A 15,440-nucleotide genomic window follows, 5' to 3' on the forward strand; every position below is an offset into this window, starting at 1 on the left:
AATTACATTTCTTTTTAATTTATAACTATTTAAGATAAATTTTTTGTTTACAATTGATTTTCATTTTTAGATAATACTTCTTTTTAATTTATGTGTTTTCAATTTTTATTTATTATGATTTGTGTGTTTCATAACTGTATTTCATATTTTTAGTTTATTACCACTCTTGAGTAGGAAAATTACATCTTTTCCAGTTATGCTTTTTCAACTCTATAAATACAATATTTGTTGCCTATCAACTAAGGAAATATATGGAATCGTTCAGAGCAATCAACTACTTGCATCATCGCAGCAGTGAATCTTGATCTAACGTCGAGTCTTGACAACTTAACGCTCATCAGAGCAATCAACATCGACATGCAGACTAAAGAAATATATGGAATAGTTCAAGACATCCAGCAAATCTCCTCTGTTTTTCTCAATACCTCGTTCTCTCATCTTCCCCGAATTCACCTCGCGGAAGTTGATTAGTTAGAAAAACAACTCTAATGGACCACCGTGTAATCGCCCCTGTTGTGGTTTAAAACTCTGTTTTGGACCTGAGACCTTTTTTTTTTCCTCTATTGCTTAATGAAATTATTCGGTTGACAAAAAAAAGAGATTCGAAACTCAAATTTTCTAATGTATGAATAAATAACTTCTAATCAAATCTTTAGGACTAAAATGATTTTGTGGTAAGAATCCATAAACCGAAAAATTGAAAAAACAGGGGAATTTGTGGTTTTTCTTTTAATTATTTTCACAATAAATCTCACAATTTGTCGTTTCTCTGTTAATTAATTATTTTCCCAACATTTTTTATTTATTTTTGATAATATAAAGTCATTAGGTCTCCAAAAAAAACAGGGGAAGAAGAAGAAGAAGAAGAAGGTCGCATCTTGACTTTCTTCCAATACTTGGAGCCAGAGCTTTTCGAGATTTGGTGCTAAAATGGCAGCTCTTTCAGCTGTTCTGTCTCTTGGTTTCGTAACACTTGGCCCTTCGCGCCTTTCCTTCTCCTCTTTCAATTCTCTCCGGCAACAGACATCACTTCTCCGACGCCAAAGTCTTGTCCTTTCGAGGTCTCCGCTTAACAGGGTTCTTCAAGCTTCCCTTCAATCCAGTACGTTATCTAATTAAACATGACTCGATTCCCTTTCATGGGTTTGCGTTAGATTCATTGGAATCAATCGTTCATATCTGAAAAATTCAATCTTTATATTCAGAGATGATCTCTTGTAGTGTCTTTATAAAGCATTCATTTTTAATATATATAGATTGTGTTTATTAGATTATGCAAATGCTGGTGAGGCTGAGGTTACATCATCACCTGGAGACCGTTCTGAGATTGTGTTTTTGGGTACTGGAACTAGTGAAGGGATCCCTCGTGTTAGCTGCCTCACTAATCCTCTCAAAACATGTTCGGTATTTCTTTTCTTCATTGTTGAGTTTTCATCTTCGGTTTCAATGGGATCACATTTGAAAAGAAAGAATCTATTTTTGATTGTTCTAGGTATGCACCAAAGCAGCAGAACCTGGAAACAAGAATAGGAGACTTAACACTAGCATCCTTGTTCGGTACACTAGACCATCTGGAACAAGTAACATCCTTATTGATTGTGGCAAGTAAGTGCAGTGACATTACTGTTGTGTTTTGTGTGTGTGTTGATTCCATTTCTAGCTTGTGGCAAATGCTGACATTAGAAAAGAGAGGTTGAATCCAATCTTTTTAATCCTTCTTCTGCTTTCAAAATGTATGATGTTTAAGAGAGTTTTTGATGTTTCAAAATGTATGTAATTTTTAACTTTATTAAAACCGATGTAGCCAATGATATTTTGTAGTTTGTTTTGTAATTGGTTTGAATAATGTTAAATCTAAAACTCGTATTTTGGTGATATATTTTAGAACTGAGGGAGTATAAGATATTTGGTGAGATTGATCTTAGAGCATATGATTTTCATTTTCTTTCTTGTATGCTAACTTTTTGTATTCTCCTTTCTCCTTGCAGGTTCTTCTACCATAGTGCACTTAAATGGTTTCCCACCTTCGGGTAAAGCTCTTTTCATCAACCAGCATTCACTTGTCATAAGAGTTCTTAGAAACTCTTCACTATGTTACATTCTGATAATTTTTTAGCATTGGTCTATGGCCATCTCCATGATACTTAGTTGTGCTATCTTTTTTTCCAGGCTAAGAACACTTGATGCGGTTGTGATCACTCATTCTCATGCTGATGCTATTGGAGGTCTCTGAAACTAACAAGTTAAACCTTGCCCCATCCATCTTTTTTCTTTATCCTGTAAAAAGCTATGATATTGAAGTCTTCTGCTTCATTTTTGTTTTCTGCTCTCCAGGTCTTGATGATCTCCGTGACTGGACAAACAATGTCCAACCTCACATTCCAATTTACACCGCTATGCGTGATTTTGAGGTTTACTTGTTTTCACAACACACATTGAAAGACATTCCCCTTATCTCTCACGTAGTTAAAGACTCTCTACCGTGACATGTGCATCTCTCAGGTGATGAAGAAGACTCATTACTACTTGGTTGACACGAGTGTGATCATACCAGGGGCTGCAGTCTCAGAGTTGGAGTTTAAAATCATTCACGAGGATCAGCCATTCATGGTAAAAGATCTAAAGGTAAAGTTGGATTCTTCTAACATCCAGGTTTCATTGGTACAAAGCCTATGAATGATCTTGGTGTTGTGTTTGAAACTGTTTTCAGATCATCCCATTACCAGTGTGGCATGGAAGTAACTACTGTTCCCTTGGTTTCCGGTTTGGTGACGTCTGCTACATAAGGTAAACAAACACACACTTCCCTCTACCTTAATTTCACATCTTTGAATCATCATTTTTTATAAAACATATGCAGCGATGTGAGTGACATACCTGAAGAAACTTACCCGCTCCTTAGAGACTGTGATCTCCTAATCATGGTAATCTCATCTCTATTGTTCTTCTTATTAACAATAGATAGCTTCTTACTCAAGAAACATCTCTTTTCCTCTCTCTCTATAGGATGCTCTGAGGCCTGATCGTTCTTCAGCAACACACTTTGGCCTCCCAAGGGTACAAAGCTTGTCCTGTTCGTACTATTTTGTAAACAGCTTATTGTCATAGATTGTTTCCTCCATCATTACATTTTAATATTCAATCCAGGCGTTGGAGGAAGTTCGGAAGATTAAACCAAAGAGAACTCTTTTCACCGGAATGATGCATTTGATGGACCACGAGAAGGTGAGCGAAGAGCTGGAGAAACTCATGGACACAGAAGGCCTTGATGTCAAGTTAAGCTATGATGGTCTTCGTGTACCAATATCGATTTAACTCGGTTTATTATTTTTCCCCCGGTTTAACCAGTTCATACCGCAAATAAATATTCATTTGGTTGTATTGAATTGTATCTTTATCAAAATTAGATGAGCTGCTGCCTGTTCGCGAAAGTCACCCAATAGATTAATATGTTTTGGTTTAACTCGAACCGGTTTTGGTAAATGGCTGCTTTATATGTCTGGTTAGTGTGGGGGGGACCAGCAAACGGTACGTTTTATAGCGACAATGGCAAGAGGGAAGACCGTAAACGGAAAACATGGGAACCAGATTGCATGGCTCTGTTCTGCTTACAGTCCAATTATATCTTCCCACGTTCCTTGTCGGTCCACTGGTCCGGTCGTTTTCACGCGTGTATATCGCCGAAGGTGACATGGTGGCTAGACAGATGATAGACACCGCTTAAAATTATTTCTAAAACTAGGCATGGGCATTCGGGTGCCCCGTCAGTTTCGGTTCGATTGATTCGGATTTTCGGTGTTATGCTCTTAAATCCCGGGTTTTACTAATTATAGGGTTGGGATTTGTTCGGTTCATTCCGGGTTCGGTTCGGATTGGATTGTAACCAATGTTTGAAATCGTTCCAAAATATATTTTTCAAACGTCAAAAATTGATAATTTTTTTTATCAAAATATAGAAATTATTCACAAATTTAACTAAAAATTAGTTAAATTATCTAAATTAACTAAAAACTATTCAAAATAAAAAATAAAAAACTACAAAAACATTTTAAATACTTTAAAATATCTAATTCACCTTAACATATATAAGAACATTAACATATTTAACTGATTTCGAATATTTTCTGATCCTAGTTTGGATTTCTGTTCGGTTCATGTTATAACCAAACTTCAAAGTTTTAAATTCATAAGTCCCGTTCGGATATTTTTGTATATTTTGATTTTTCCGGTTTGGATTTAGGTATTTCGGGTTGGGGTAAAAACATTCATGGCTATCTAGAACCCTAATTCTTATTAACTTAAGCACTAGTATCAAAAGATCGTATTAAAATTAGTTGAGGTTTGTGCACGTGTTAGCGTTGCTAAGAGGTAAGTGGTGGAAAACACGTATATGAAAGTTGGGTGTGATTGTTAAAAAGTTACAGTAATTTTAATTGTTCTCATGGGGTTAATCATTAATTATTGTATTTAGTTGGTAGGGTCTATGTGTTAGCTCAATCATTTTCATAAACAAAGTCCCCCTACTATTTTCTTGATATATGCTCCGCTCGTGAACTCGCTCTGACTAATTGACTCTATACACTGCAACTCACGAATCTTTCGATTTTTTATCTTTTATTTTGGATGATATAATTAACAATATTAAATTATATGACTTTCACTTTGTAGGCAATAAAGAAAAGATAAATCAATCAGACCTTTGTTTTTAGTTGAACCAGATCTGTTGTTTTCCAAAACAAAGACTACGCTGCCCCAGATACTGTCAACAAGGCTATCGAGGACATGAAGGAATGGAAGGGAAGAAAGGAGGAAACTGTAGAGGTTAAAAAATCTACCAGCAACAGACAGGTTTTCAACTGGAAACCGCCCATGCAAGGATCAAATGCAACACCGACGGTTCTTGGTGCAAGGAACACCAAAATCAAGGCATTGGTTGGATAAGTAGAGATTCTACTGGTCGGTTGCTGTGGGCTGGAGCTCAACGGTATCGAGAAATGGGATCACCAATAGAAACTGAAGCAACAGCTCTCAAATGGGCAATGCAAACGATGTTGAGACTGGGATACACTCAGGTCATCTTTGAAACAAATTCTATGGTGTTAGCGAGGATGATTTCGGGAAAGGAACCTATTTGGCCAAAGCTCTATCCAATCATCCAAGAAATCTCCCATCTCCTCTCGCCAGGCCGGAGCTATAGGGCCGAGTATTACTCACGAGATGGTAACAAGTCGGCAGATAGGATAGCGAAGGAAGCTCTTTCTTTCATGAATTATGTTCCTAAGTTATATTCTATGGTGCCAAGTTGGTTAAAACAGATCTTTGAAGTGGATGTACCTATGTTAGGAGTGAACAATGATGTAGGTCCAAACCTTTTTGGTTAATGAAAAGTTGAAGCTGAGCAAAAAAAAAAAAAAAGATCTGTTATGTATAATCATAATCAGTCTTTAGAATCAAACATGTTAACATGCACATGCATGTTTTCTAATGATATAGAAAATGGTTATTTATGTGGTTAGAACATGATATTTGTTACTATAATCTAAGCCATGCATAGCTGACATGGAGACAAGGACGTATAATCTTTTATAGACCCATAATTTATGACAATTGAATAAAATAAAATAAAGAGAAATTACACTCAATAGACACAAAAATTTTTTTTTTTACAAACTAACTAAAAACACCCTCTCTCTCCTATTTTCTCTTCCTATCTCTCTCTACTCTCTTTAAATCTAATTTCCCTTTCTTTTTGCTATCTAGCAAATAAGCCCTAAAATAATATACACATGCCTATCCAAGTTTCATCTAAGCTAACGAGTCTGATTGTATAGACCTTTTAGAGTAAAGTTGTAGAGTAAAATGTGACAGTTATTCTAATTCTCGCTATCTCTCACCAACAGGTGAAAAAATAAAATAAAAATGTTTACTCTCATTTACTTTGAAAGTAATTATTCTGTTTTGTCTTTTCTAGTTTTACACTTGTAATTTTCCTCTTCTTCGTTGCGGTGGAATTGAGAGTAACACAAAAGATTATAAATATAATATACTATTTTTCTCTTTTCCTCTAATTTTTTATTTCTCTCTCTTCCTTCCATTTACTCCATATTTCTCTATCATATTTATTCTAACATCCGAAGATAGGCGAGGTTTTTTTCTCTCATGTACTGTCTCCTAGACTGGTCCTTACCCACAAGTCACTTAACGGTTCATAGAGCTGACTTTCCTCTTTTGGCCCCTGTTCCCTGCCCTTTGCTGTCTGTTATTTCAAATTTTTTCCCTTTTTGGCTCTAACCACCGGTCCACGATCATACCGGTGCTTTACCCAGTGGTTCTTCCGCCTCCGGTGGTTTCGAACCCCTCGTCCGGCCTACCTATCTACCAAAGAACCTCCATCCCTCGCTATGCTAAGCTTCAGAGGAAGTCTAGCCTCTACCCACTGATCCAGTAGATACCTTCAGAGTCGACAGAGACTCTTCTAAACGGTTAACGGTGGTCTGCTGCTCCCTCGCTTCTTGCTTCTCTGCTCTTGAAACCAGACTTTGCTCAACTCACTACTTCCTGCTGTGCTACTAACCAATTCCTCTACACAAACAGATATGGCTCCACGGAGATTCACAGTCGCTGAAAAAGGCAAGACCGTTGCTCAGACACAAACTGCCCGTACGAGAATCCGCATCAGAGCCCCGGAGATCGACACTTCTTGGCTTATCATGGAGAACGCCCTCACTCTCATTGGAAGAGCTGTCAACCCTAGAGAGCAACCTATTGGAGCCCTCATCTCTGCTCTACCTAGGAAATGATTGCTAAAGGGTAGGGTGTCGGGATCTGACCTTGGCCAACAATGCTTCCAGTTTCGATTTGAACTCGAAGAAAACATAAAATAAGTACTAGCAAACAAACCCTACCACTACAATCACTGGATGGTGATCTTGCAGCGCTGGGAACCAGTGATCTCTCCCCTCTTCCCCTCGCACATTCCCTTCTGGATCCGGCTGAAGGGCATCCCTCTGCACTTCTGGCATGAAAAGATGATATATAATATTGGACAGGAACTTGGTACTCTTGAAGACTACAACATCACCAAGACCTCGGCGAGAATGAGGGTCCTGCTAGATGGACTGAAACCACTAGTCAAAGAGTCTATCATTGACTTTGCTTCAGGGGAAGAAGCCTCGTTTACTCTGGAATATGAAGAACTCGAATACCATTGCTCTAGATGCAACATGTTAACGCATCTGTCCAGATCTTGCCCTATAGTTGCTGAAGAAACTCAACTCCCTCAAGCTCCAAGCTTTCCCCAAACGGTGAATGGTAGGGCCTCATACTCTCAAGCACCCACTACGGCCGCTCCCCGCGCTACACGTGATTCAGCCTTTCGAACAAGGGTGGACCGTCATGGTAACCCTTTCGGAGATAGAGTTCAAACCCAGGATGCTAGAGGACGCCCCCTGATTAACAAAATCACCCCCACTGTGCCAACTCACGCTACCCATGCCCCATACCCAAACAGAGACTCCCAGCGTGACCACAGAGACAACACAAGGCAGTGGAGAGAAAAACAGTTTCAACCCTTGAGAGAGGCACATAAGAGCACCAAAACTCCCCCTCCTGGTCAAGTTGAGACCAGTATCATCAACACTAGCCGTCCCCCTTTGGAGAGAAACCTGGCGCTCCATGACTTCCCAACTCCAACTCTTGGAGTCCCAACTAGAGAGGAGGTTTTAAATGAACTCAGAGAAGCCTCCTACCAGTACACGAACGTAGAAGACCCACAGGAAAGAGCCGCTAAACAACAAAGAGTCCTCCAAACGGAGATGGATGGTTATGTGGAAGAAGCAGCCACTGGCATTATCGCAACTGCTACTCATTTAATGCAGAGGGGCACTCTACCTCCTCCCCCAACACAACCACTCCTCAACGCAGGGCAGATCTCTCCCCAGCAAATGGAAATGACTGCGGTGAATCACACTCCCTCCTCACATAGTAGAACTAGAGGACATCACGGCAAATAAAAAAAGCCGAGCTCTACTTCACGGGGTCTGGTTGGTGGCAGTGCTAGCAAGAGAATCAGATCACAAATCAGTCACCCATATGCTAGACATGGCTTTCCCCATGTGTCCCCAGTGCTACCAATCCAATCACGAAGACCCGTTGCATCCCTGAGAGCTCAGCTGCCACCACTTCCTGTCGACACTTCCTCGAGAAATTCCTCCTCGGATTTTCACGACCATCATCAACCTCTTCCTTAGTCGTATTGAGCTGGAACTGATGCGGTCTTGGGAACCCGCAGACAGTTCTGAGGCTCAAGGAACTCAACAAGACTTGTTCCCCTGACATCATCTTCCTCTCTGAAACTAAAAATCAGGATGAATTCGTTATGGATGAACTGTCCCCTCTAAACTTTGATGGCCAATTCCTCTTCTCACCAATCTCCCCAGCTTCAGGTGGTTTGGCTCTCCTGTGGAAAACAGATATTGATTTTCAGATTCCGAACACAACTAAGAACTTTATCGATACACATATCACATATAAGGGTACCTCTTTCAATGGAACATTTGTGTATGGTGCACCTGATATCCCAAGTAGAAGGGAGGTATGGAATAATCTTGAGGACCTAGCTCTCTCCAGAGACAGTGTGTGGTTCCTCATAGGGGATTTCAACGAGTTCACTGACAACTCGGAGAAATCTGGTGGAGTGGATAGACCAGAAAGCTCCTTCGTCCCCTTTAGATCATTTCTCTCGGCGTGTGATCTCTTCGACATCAAACACACAAGCAACTATCTCTCATGGCGGGGACAAAGACATACACACTTGGTACACTGTCGCCTTGACAGAGCTATGGCAAATAGCAGATGGTCAGATCTCTTCCCAAGCGTTCGCTCACACTACCATAAGTTCGAGGCCTCCGATCATCGACCGCTGCTTGCAACCTTTGAATCCAAGAAGAGAAAACCCTCCAGACTGTTTAGATACAACAGACGCCTGTGAGATAATCCAGAAGTCTCTGAGCTGGTTGAGAAGTTATAGACTTCATCTCCTGCGGAGTCAATAGCAGAGCGTATCAATAGGTGCAGACAAGCCATTGCAACATGGAGTAGAACCAAATACATCATCAGCAAGAAATTGATAGAGGGACTTAAATAGGCTTTGGACTTAGCTTTATCAGCGCAATCCCACGATAACAGCTTGATTTCACACCTCAACCTTCAGCTCCTCCGGGCTTACAAAGCAGATGAGGAATTCTGGAAGCAACGTAGCCATCTGCTATGGCTCACTCTTGGAGATAAGAACACTACTTTCTTCCATGCCTTAACCAATTGTAGACGAGCCCGCAACATAATCTCTGTAATTGAAGACACAGCGGGTACATCGGTTTTTGAGGATGAGCAGATTGCCCAAGTGATCTCCAAGTACTTCAGTGACATCTTCTCCTCATCTGGTGCATCTGCAGAGGAAGTGGTTAATAGGGCTATCTTTCCATGTATCTTGCCAGAAACAAATGAACAGCTTACAGCCTTACCTTCTTCACTGGAAATCAAAGAGGCAATGTTCGCTATCCACCCTGACAAGGCTCCAGGCCCGGATAGTTTCTCTGCTAGCTTCTTCCAATCCAACTGGGAGGTTGTTGGAGCTGCAATCATCAAAGAGATACAACAAATTTTATCACAGGGACACTTCCAAGTACAATCAACTCTACTCACATCCGCCTGATTCCAAAGATTCTAAACCCTAAAGCAGTCTCAGATTATAGGCCTATTGCTCTCTGCAATGTATACTACAAAACAATTTCAAAATTGTTGTCTCTTCGGCTCAAACATGTTTTGCAGAGCATAGTGTCGGAGAATCAGTTTGCCTTCATTTCAGGTCGAACCATCTCGGACAATGTCCTTATAACTCACAAGATGCTCCATTATTTGAAAATCTCAGGTGCTGTCAAACACTGCGCAAACTGACATTAGCAAGGCCTATGATAGGCTAGAGTGAAACTTTATTCGATGTGTTCTAGAACGCATGGGTTTTAGCCAAACCTGGATTTTCTGGATAATGCAGTGTGTATCAACTGTCTCCTACGCCTTCCTTCTCAACAATGAAGTAGTGAGAAATGTAATACCTACGAGAGTCATCCGACAGGGGGACCCTTTGCCCCCATATATCTTCATCATTTGTGGAGATGTTCTCTCTGGACTCTGCAAAAAAGCTCAAGAGTTAGGAACTTTGCCGGGAATCATGGTCTCAAGAAACAGTCCTAAGATCAATCACCTGCTGTTCGCGGATGATACAATGATCTTTACTAGATCAGACCCTAGCAGCTGCGATGCACTAATGGAGATCCTTTGTGCTTACGAGCTAGCTTCTGGCCAGAAAATCAACCCCCTTAAATCCTCGATCTCCTTCTCTAGTGAGACTCCAACAGAAACAAGAGCAAGAGTTAAAATCCAACTGGGAATTGAGAAAGAGGGTGGGGTTGGGAAATACCTGGGGCTTCCGGAATACTTTGGCAGGAGGAAAAAAGACTTATTTTCATCTATTATAGACAACATGCACCAACGCTCCATTGGATGGTCTACACAATTCCTCTCCACTGCAGGGAAAGCAACAATGCTACAATCAGTTCTCTCAGCCGTTCCTACCTATCCTATGACATGCTTCCTACTCCCGGTAAGCCTTTGTAAGAGAATACAATCGGAACTTACCAGATTCTGGTGGGACGCGAAGGCTGGTGAGAGAAAAATTTCTTGGGTCTCCTGGGACAAGCTTATGATGCCTAAGAGTGAACGGGGGCTAGGCTCCGTGACATACAAACCTTTAATCAAGCTCTTCTGGCGAAAATAGCTTGAAGACTACTCACTTCGCCCACCTGCCTTTTTTCCCGAATCATCTTGGGCAAATACTGTCACAAGACATCCTTTCTGAAGATCACAGCTTCATCAGCCATCTCACACGGTTGGAGAGGCATCCTCCATGGCCGAGACCTCCTCATACATCACCTAGGTAAAACTATAGGCAATGGAGAGACAACAAGCCTCTGGCTTGACTCCTGGATCAAACCAAACGCAGAGCTGAGATTCCAGGGCCCCGTCCTACAACAAGACATGGATCTTATGGTCTCAGATATTCTAACAAGAGAAATTAGAGAATGAAATCGAGCCCGCATAGACAATTGATGCCTGAACTCACATTGCATATCATGTCGCTCCGACCGAGTATCTTGACCTCTCAAGATGCCTACGTCTGGCCACTCAATAGCAGTGGAGTATATTCAGCGAAGTCGGGGTATAACGCTTTGATCACCTCAAAGCCCCGAGCTCTTACAAACCCACGTCTTGTAAACTGGGACTGGAAGAAGAATCTCTGGAACCCTCCTCTATTGCCAAAAATAAAGATCTTCTTATGAAAAATCTTACATAATGCGATATCTACGGGAGAGAATCTACAAAAAAGAGGAATGCTCACCAATACCCTTTGCTCCCGATGTGGCGCCGTGGAGACACATGGGCATATGTTCTTCCAGTGTAGCTTCGCAAGATAAGTTTGGGAACTAGCCCCATGGTCTTCACACAACGATTTCCCCCAAGCTACAACTTTTGTCGCTGCATTCCAAAGCTCGTACCTTCAGAAGAATCTACCTCCCTATGGGATCATGGGTAATGTATTCCCTTGGATCTCTTGGCATCTCTGGACCACGAGGAACAAACTCATCTTTGATTCCAGATCTACTACTCCACATGAAGTTGTGGTACAATCGATCTGCGCCATGAGAGATTGGGAATCATCCCAATCATCTCTCCCCTCTGCTGCCCTCAAACAGTTACCACCGACGCCACCGCCGATTATTCCGACAGCTACAATCTTCTGCAACACGGACGCGGCTTGGAAATCGGACTTCAACTCGGCTGGTCTCGCCTGGATCTTCTCTGATCAATCAGGCCTGGAGATTGCTAGCTCTTCATCAGCACAAGATCATGTCGCCTCCCCATGCATGGCTGAAGCCATCGCAATCCGAGATGCCCTACTCCACGCGGCTTCTCTCAACTACTCCCACATCTGTCTGAGAACAGATTCTCAAGTGATTGCCCAAGCAATCAACAGGAGATCATCGACGATGAAACTCTACGGCTATCAGACATTGACTCCCTTATCTTTTCAACCTCTTCGCCTTTTGTTTTTTGCTTCGTTGTTTTCATTCCCCGTACGGCCAATGGGCCTGCAGACCAGCTAGCGAAAGCCCAATTTGCTTCTCATTTGCGTGTAAACTCTAGGGCCTGATTGGCCCATTGTTTTTTACTTTTAATTATTAATATATGATTTTGAACGACAAAAAAAAAAAAATTACTCTACCGTCTCACCAATCACACCCAATATATTTTATTTTAACCAAGTTAAATTATTTTGTTACATATTACGGGAGGTTAATTTTTCAACATAATTCTCTTGAAAACATTTCCCTATGTTTGGTTGTGATTATGCTTATTATTTGAGGAGGATTAGTTTAAACTATATGACCTCGTGGTTGTGGGATCTATATCATCAAAAGAAAAGAATTAGGTTATATTCAAATTTGATCATACCTTTTGTATAAATGGTTTTTTTGTAAAGTTATAGTTTAATGTGTGGGATGAGCTGGTGTTTCATATATTGGGAAAAGGATCGGACAAAGCACATTAAAAAGCTAAATAATTGTGGAATAAAACAAGATAAAAAGACACAAGGACGAATTACAATTTATATTGTTATAAGTTTTTTTAATACAAAATATCCTTTTTAGACATCCAATTAATTAATATGTTGATGAAACATGCTCTTTACCTTTTAAGTATAAGATTTACATATGGTTTAGGAAAATAAATTAGGTAAATCGTTTTGGCACTTTATATATAAATACAAACGCAGAATGAGCTATACGACGGCGGCCAACGTGTTGTACAATTTCTAGCACCTCATATGAAAGGAAACAAATGAACAAGAGCACAAATAATGATACTAGCTAGTTTTGTCGTTGCCAAAGGTAAGATTCTAAATGCATGGGTGGCGGCACCGTCACCGAATTGAATGACAATATATGACTCGAGTGGAGTATTTTTTTTTCTTTCTTTTTGGTTTCCTCATTATGTTAGATATAAAAATTCAACGTAACTTGTATGGTGCAAAATACAAAAAATGAAGCTCTGTATTTGTGTTTACATGTTATGCATCTCCCTTGACCTAATTTATTCTACACCCATTTATAATTAATGCATACATAAATAATAATAGGTGTCTTTCTGCACCATGTGCAGTAAAAAAATTTAAAATATTTTTTAACAGATAAATATAAATTATATTTTAAAATAAAATTTTATTAATATTGTAAATTTTCTTTTTTATCAATATTTTAATATAAATTTGATTTGATTAAACATAAAAATTATATTTAAGAATATGCATGTATATATTTGAAATTATAATCTTAGATAGATTTTTCTATCTATTTATTTTAATTAAATATATTAAATAAATTTGTAAAAGTTGCATAATTACCAAAAATTAAATTAAACAATATTTATAAAATTTATAGATATATAAGAAAATAATAATTTTACGATTAAATTTTTATAATTTNNNNATGTGGCAAAATCACTTCGCAAATATAGTCTAGGTGATCGTAAACAATTTTGTAATAAAATTGTATAATTAAAAAATATATAATTAAATTATATTTCGAAATTTATAATGCCATATTTTAATATATTTATTTTAATGATGATTTATGAGTTATTTCCATATTCTAAAAAAATTCCAAAAACATAAATTGACATTAAATGTAATATATGAGTTATTACCATATTTTAAAAAGTTTACCAAAAATATAAATTAACATTAAATGCAATTGTCCATATCATATTAAGTTATAAGACATGTCATCAATTTCAGTAGCCATGTCATATTTGTTTTGTGAAATTAGTTGTAGAAATGATATGTGGCAAAATCACTTCGCAAATATAGTTTAGGGATATCACCAACTGAAACTACTTCAAATTTTATGTTTCATAATTCTATAATTTACTTGAAAGTGGATCACGAAGATGGAAGTATATAATTAGGAAATTTAATTTGATTTTTCAGGTAAAGAAAAACGGAGTACTGTTTTGACAAACAAGTATATATTCATACCAAAAAAAAAACAAGTATTATATTGCATGACTAGCTTTTATTGGCTAGATGGCCTTTCAATTAGAATGTTGAAAATTTTCCACTACTTCTCTATAATTCGTTTTCGATTGGTTTTCTTTTCAACTTTTGCATCAACATGCACCAAATTTTAGCAGAAAAAAAAACTTTTGCATCAACATACCGCATAAATATATATATACTAATATAAAAACCCATATATGTGTATAATTATCCAATAATTGTATTTTTGGATCATAAAGTAAGTTAGGGCATGCGGCACTGACAATGATTAATCCATTTAAATTCTATTTATCAATCCATCTAATCAATGTAAACTATCTCATTACTTTTTTGACATGAAAAACATCAAATCGTAAAAGAAAAGAAAAGAAATGCAATAGAAAAGTAACCTTTTTATTTCAAAACCTCAAAATATTAATCAATAACTCAATCATAGCTCAGCTCTTTTAATGACAGTGTAAAGCTGTAAGAGTAATCAAACTGAAAGCAATTACGTTTAAATAAATAGAGAAAATACTCATATAATTTATTCAGCAATTTTGGTCACAAACATTTTCTGTGTCTATAACTAGTAATTCTGATCCATCAAGAGTAGAAAAATAGTGAAATTTATTACTTCAACGCAAAATAATGAACTAAATGAATTCAAATATGTCTATTGCTACTCCAGAGAGGTGTAGAAAACTACTAGTATAAAAAAACCTCTTTTTGCTGTTGAAAAAAAAACACTCTTTCTCAAAGCTTTTCACAGAGCTTGTGAGCAGTTATACAGTATTTATCTTTTTGCCACAGCTTTACCAAAACTAAAATAAAAGATATATTTTCAAAAATTATATATTATGGAAAGACAATTTAAAAAAAAAAAACATGGAAAACATATTTGCAGGTAATGGTAAAATGGACATATTGATCTTCGCTTGTAGAAAAAAAAAATATATATATATAAAGACCACACTACAAGAAAACACAAATTTAACGACGGCCAAAATCGTCGTTATTTCCTCGGAAAAGAAGGCTTACGAGGAAATGGCGATGAAAGGCGTTTCGTCGTTATATGATTGTCGTAAGAGAAGATTCGTCGCCATTTCCTCGTTAATTAGCGAGGTTATATTTTCCTCGTAAAGAAGAATTAAGTTTTCGTCGTAAAGACCACGTGGGGTTTCCACGTAACGCGGTCGTTGTGCTTCCTCGTAAGAAACTCGTAAATGATTCGTCGTAAAAGACACGCAAAAACCTCTAAATAAATTCGTCGTAATAAAAACGTAAG

The 15,440-nt window shown here is 38.4% G+C and overlaps 2 protein-coding genes across 2 annotated transcripts; both read left to right on the forward strand.

Annotated features, from left to right (window-relative positions):
* Positions 1–822: 822 nt before the first annotated feature.
* LOC106331559 (putative hydrolase C777.06c) lies at positions 823–3,431 on the forward strand. Its single transcript, XM_013769939.1, has 11 exons — positions 823–1,102; positions 1,271–1,404; positions 1,493–1,605; positions 1,989–2,030; positions 2,170–2,225; positions 2,335–2,411; positions 2,503–2,625; positions 2,711–2,787; positions 2,861–2,924; positions 3,007–3,057; positions 3,148–3,431. Exons 1-11 carry the CDS (start codon positions 931–933, stop codon positions 3,313–3,315), a joined length of 1,077 nt encoding a protein of 358 aa, XP_013625393.1. The 5' UTR covers positions 823–930; the 3' UTR covers positions 3,316–3,431.
* An 8,211-nt stretch (positions 3,432–11,642) lies between these two features.
* Positions 11,643–12,221, forward strand: LOC106330230. Its single transcript, XM_013768738.1, has one exon. The coding sequence runs from the start codon at positions 11,643–11,645 to the stop codon at positions 12,219–12,221; it is 579 nt and encodes a 192-aa protein (XP_013624192.1).
* Positions 12,222–15,440: the final 3,219 nt, after the last annotated feature.

The sequence above is a fragment of the Brassica oleracea genome, chromosome C3, assembly GCF_000695525.1.
Source record: "Brassica oleracea var. oleracea cultivar TO1000 chromosome C3, BOL, whole genome shotgun sequence".
Taxonomy (NCBI): domain Eukaryota; kingdom Viridiplantae; phylum Streptophyta; class Magnoliopsida; order Brassicales; family Brassicaceae; genus Brassica; species Brassica oleracea.

Excerpts from the sequence above, each read along its gene's own strand:
- LOC106331559 (XM_013769939.1), top strand. The coding sequence starts at position 931 with ATGGCAGCTCTTTCAGCTGTTCTGTCTCTTGGTTTCGTAACACTTGGC. Across the intron at positions 1,405-1,492 it reads ATCCTCTCAAAACATGTTCG|GTATGCACCAAAGCAGCAGA; the intron begins GTATTTCTTTTC and ends TGATTGTTCTAG. Across the intron at positions 2,226-2,334 it reads TCATGCTGATGCTATTGGAG|GTCTTGATGATCTCCGTGAC; the intron begins GTCTCTGAAACT and ends TCTGCTCTCCAG.
- LOC106330230 (XM_013768738.1), top strand. The coding sequence starts at position 11,643 with ATGGGTAATGTATTCCCTTGGATCTCTTGGCATCTCTGGACCACGAGG.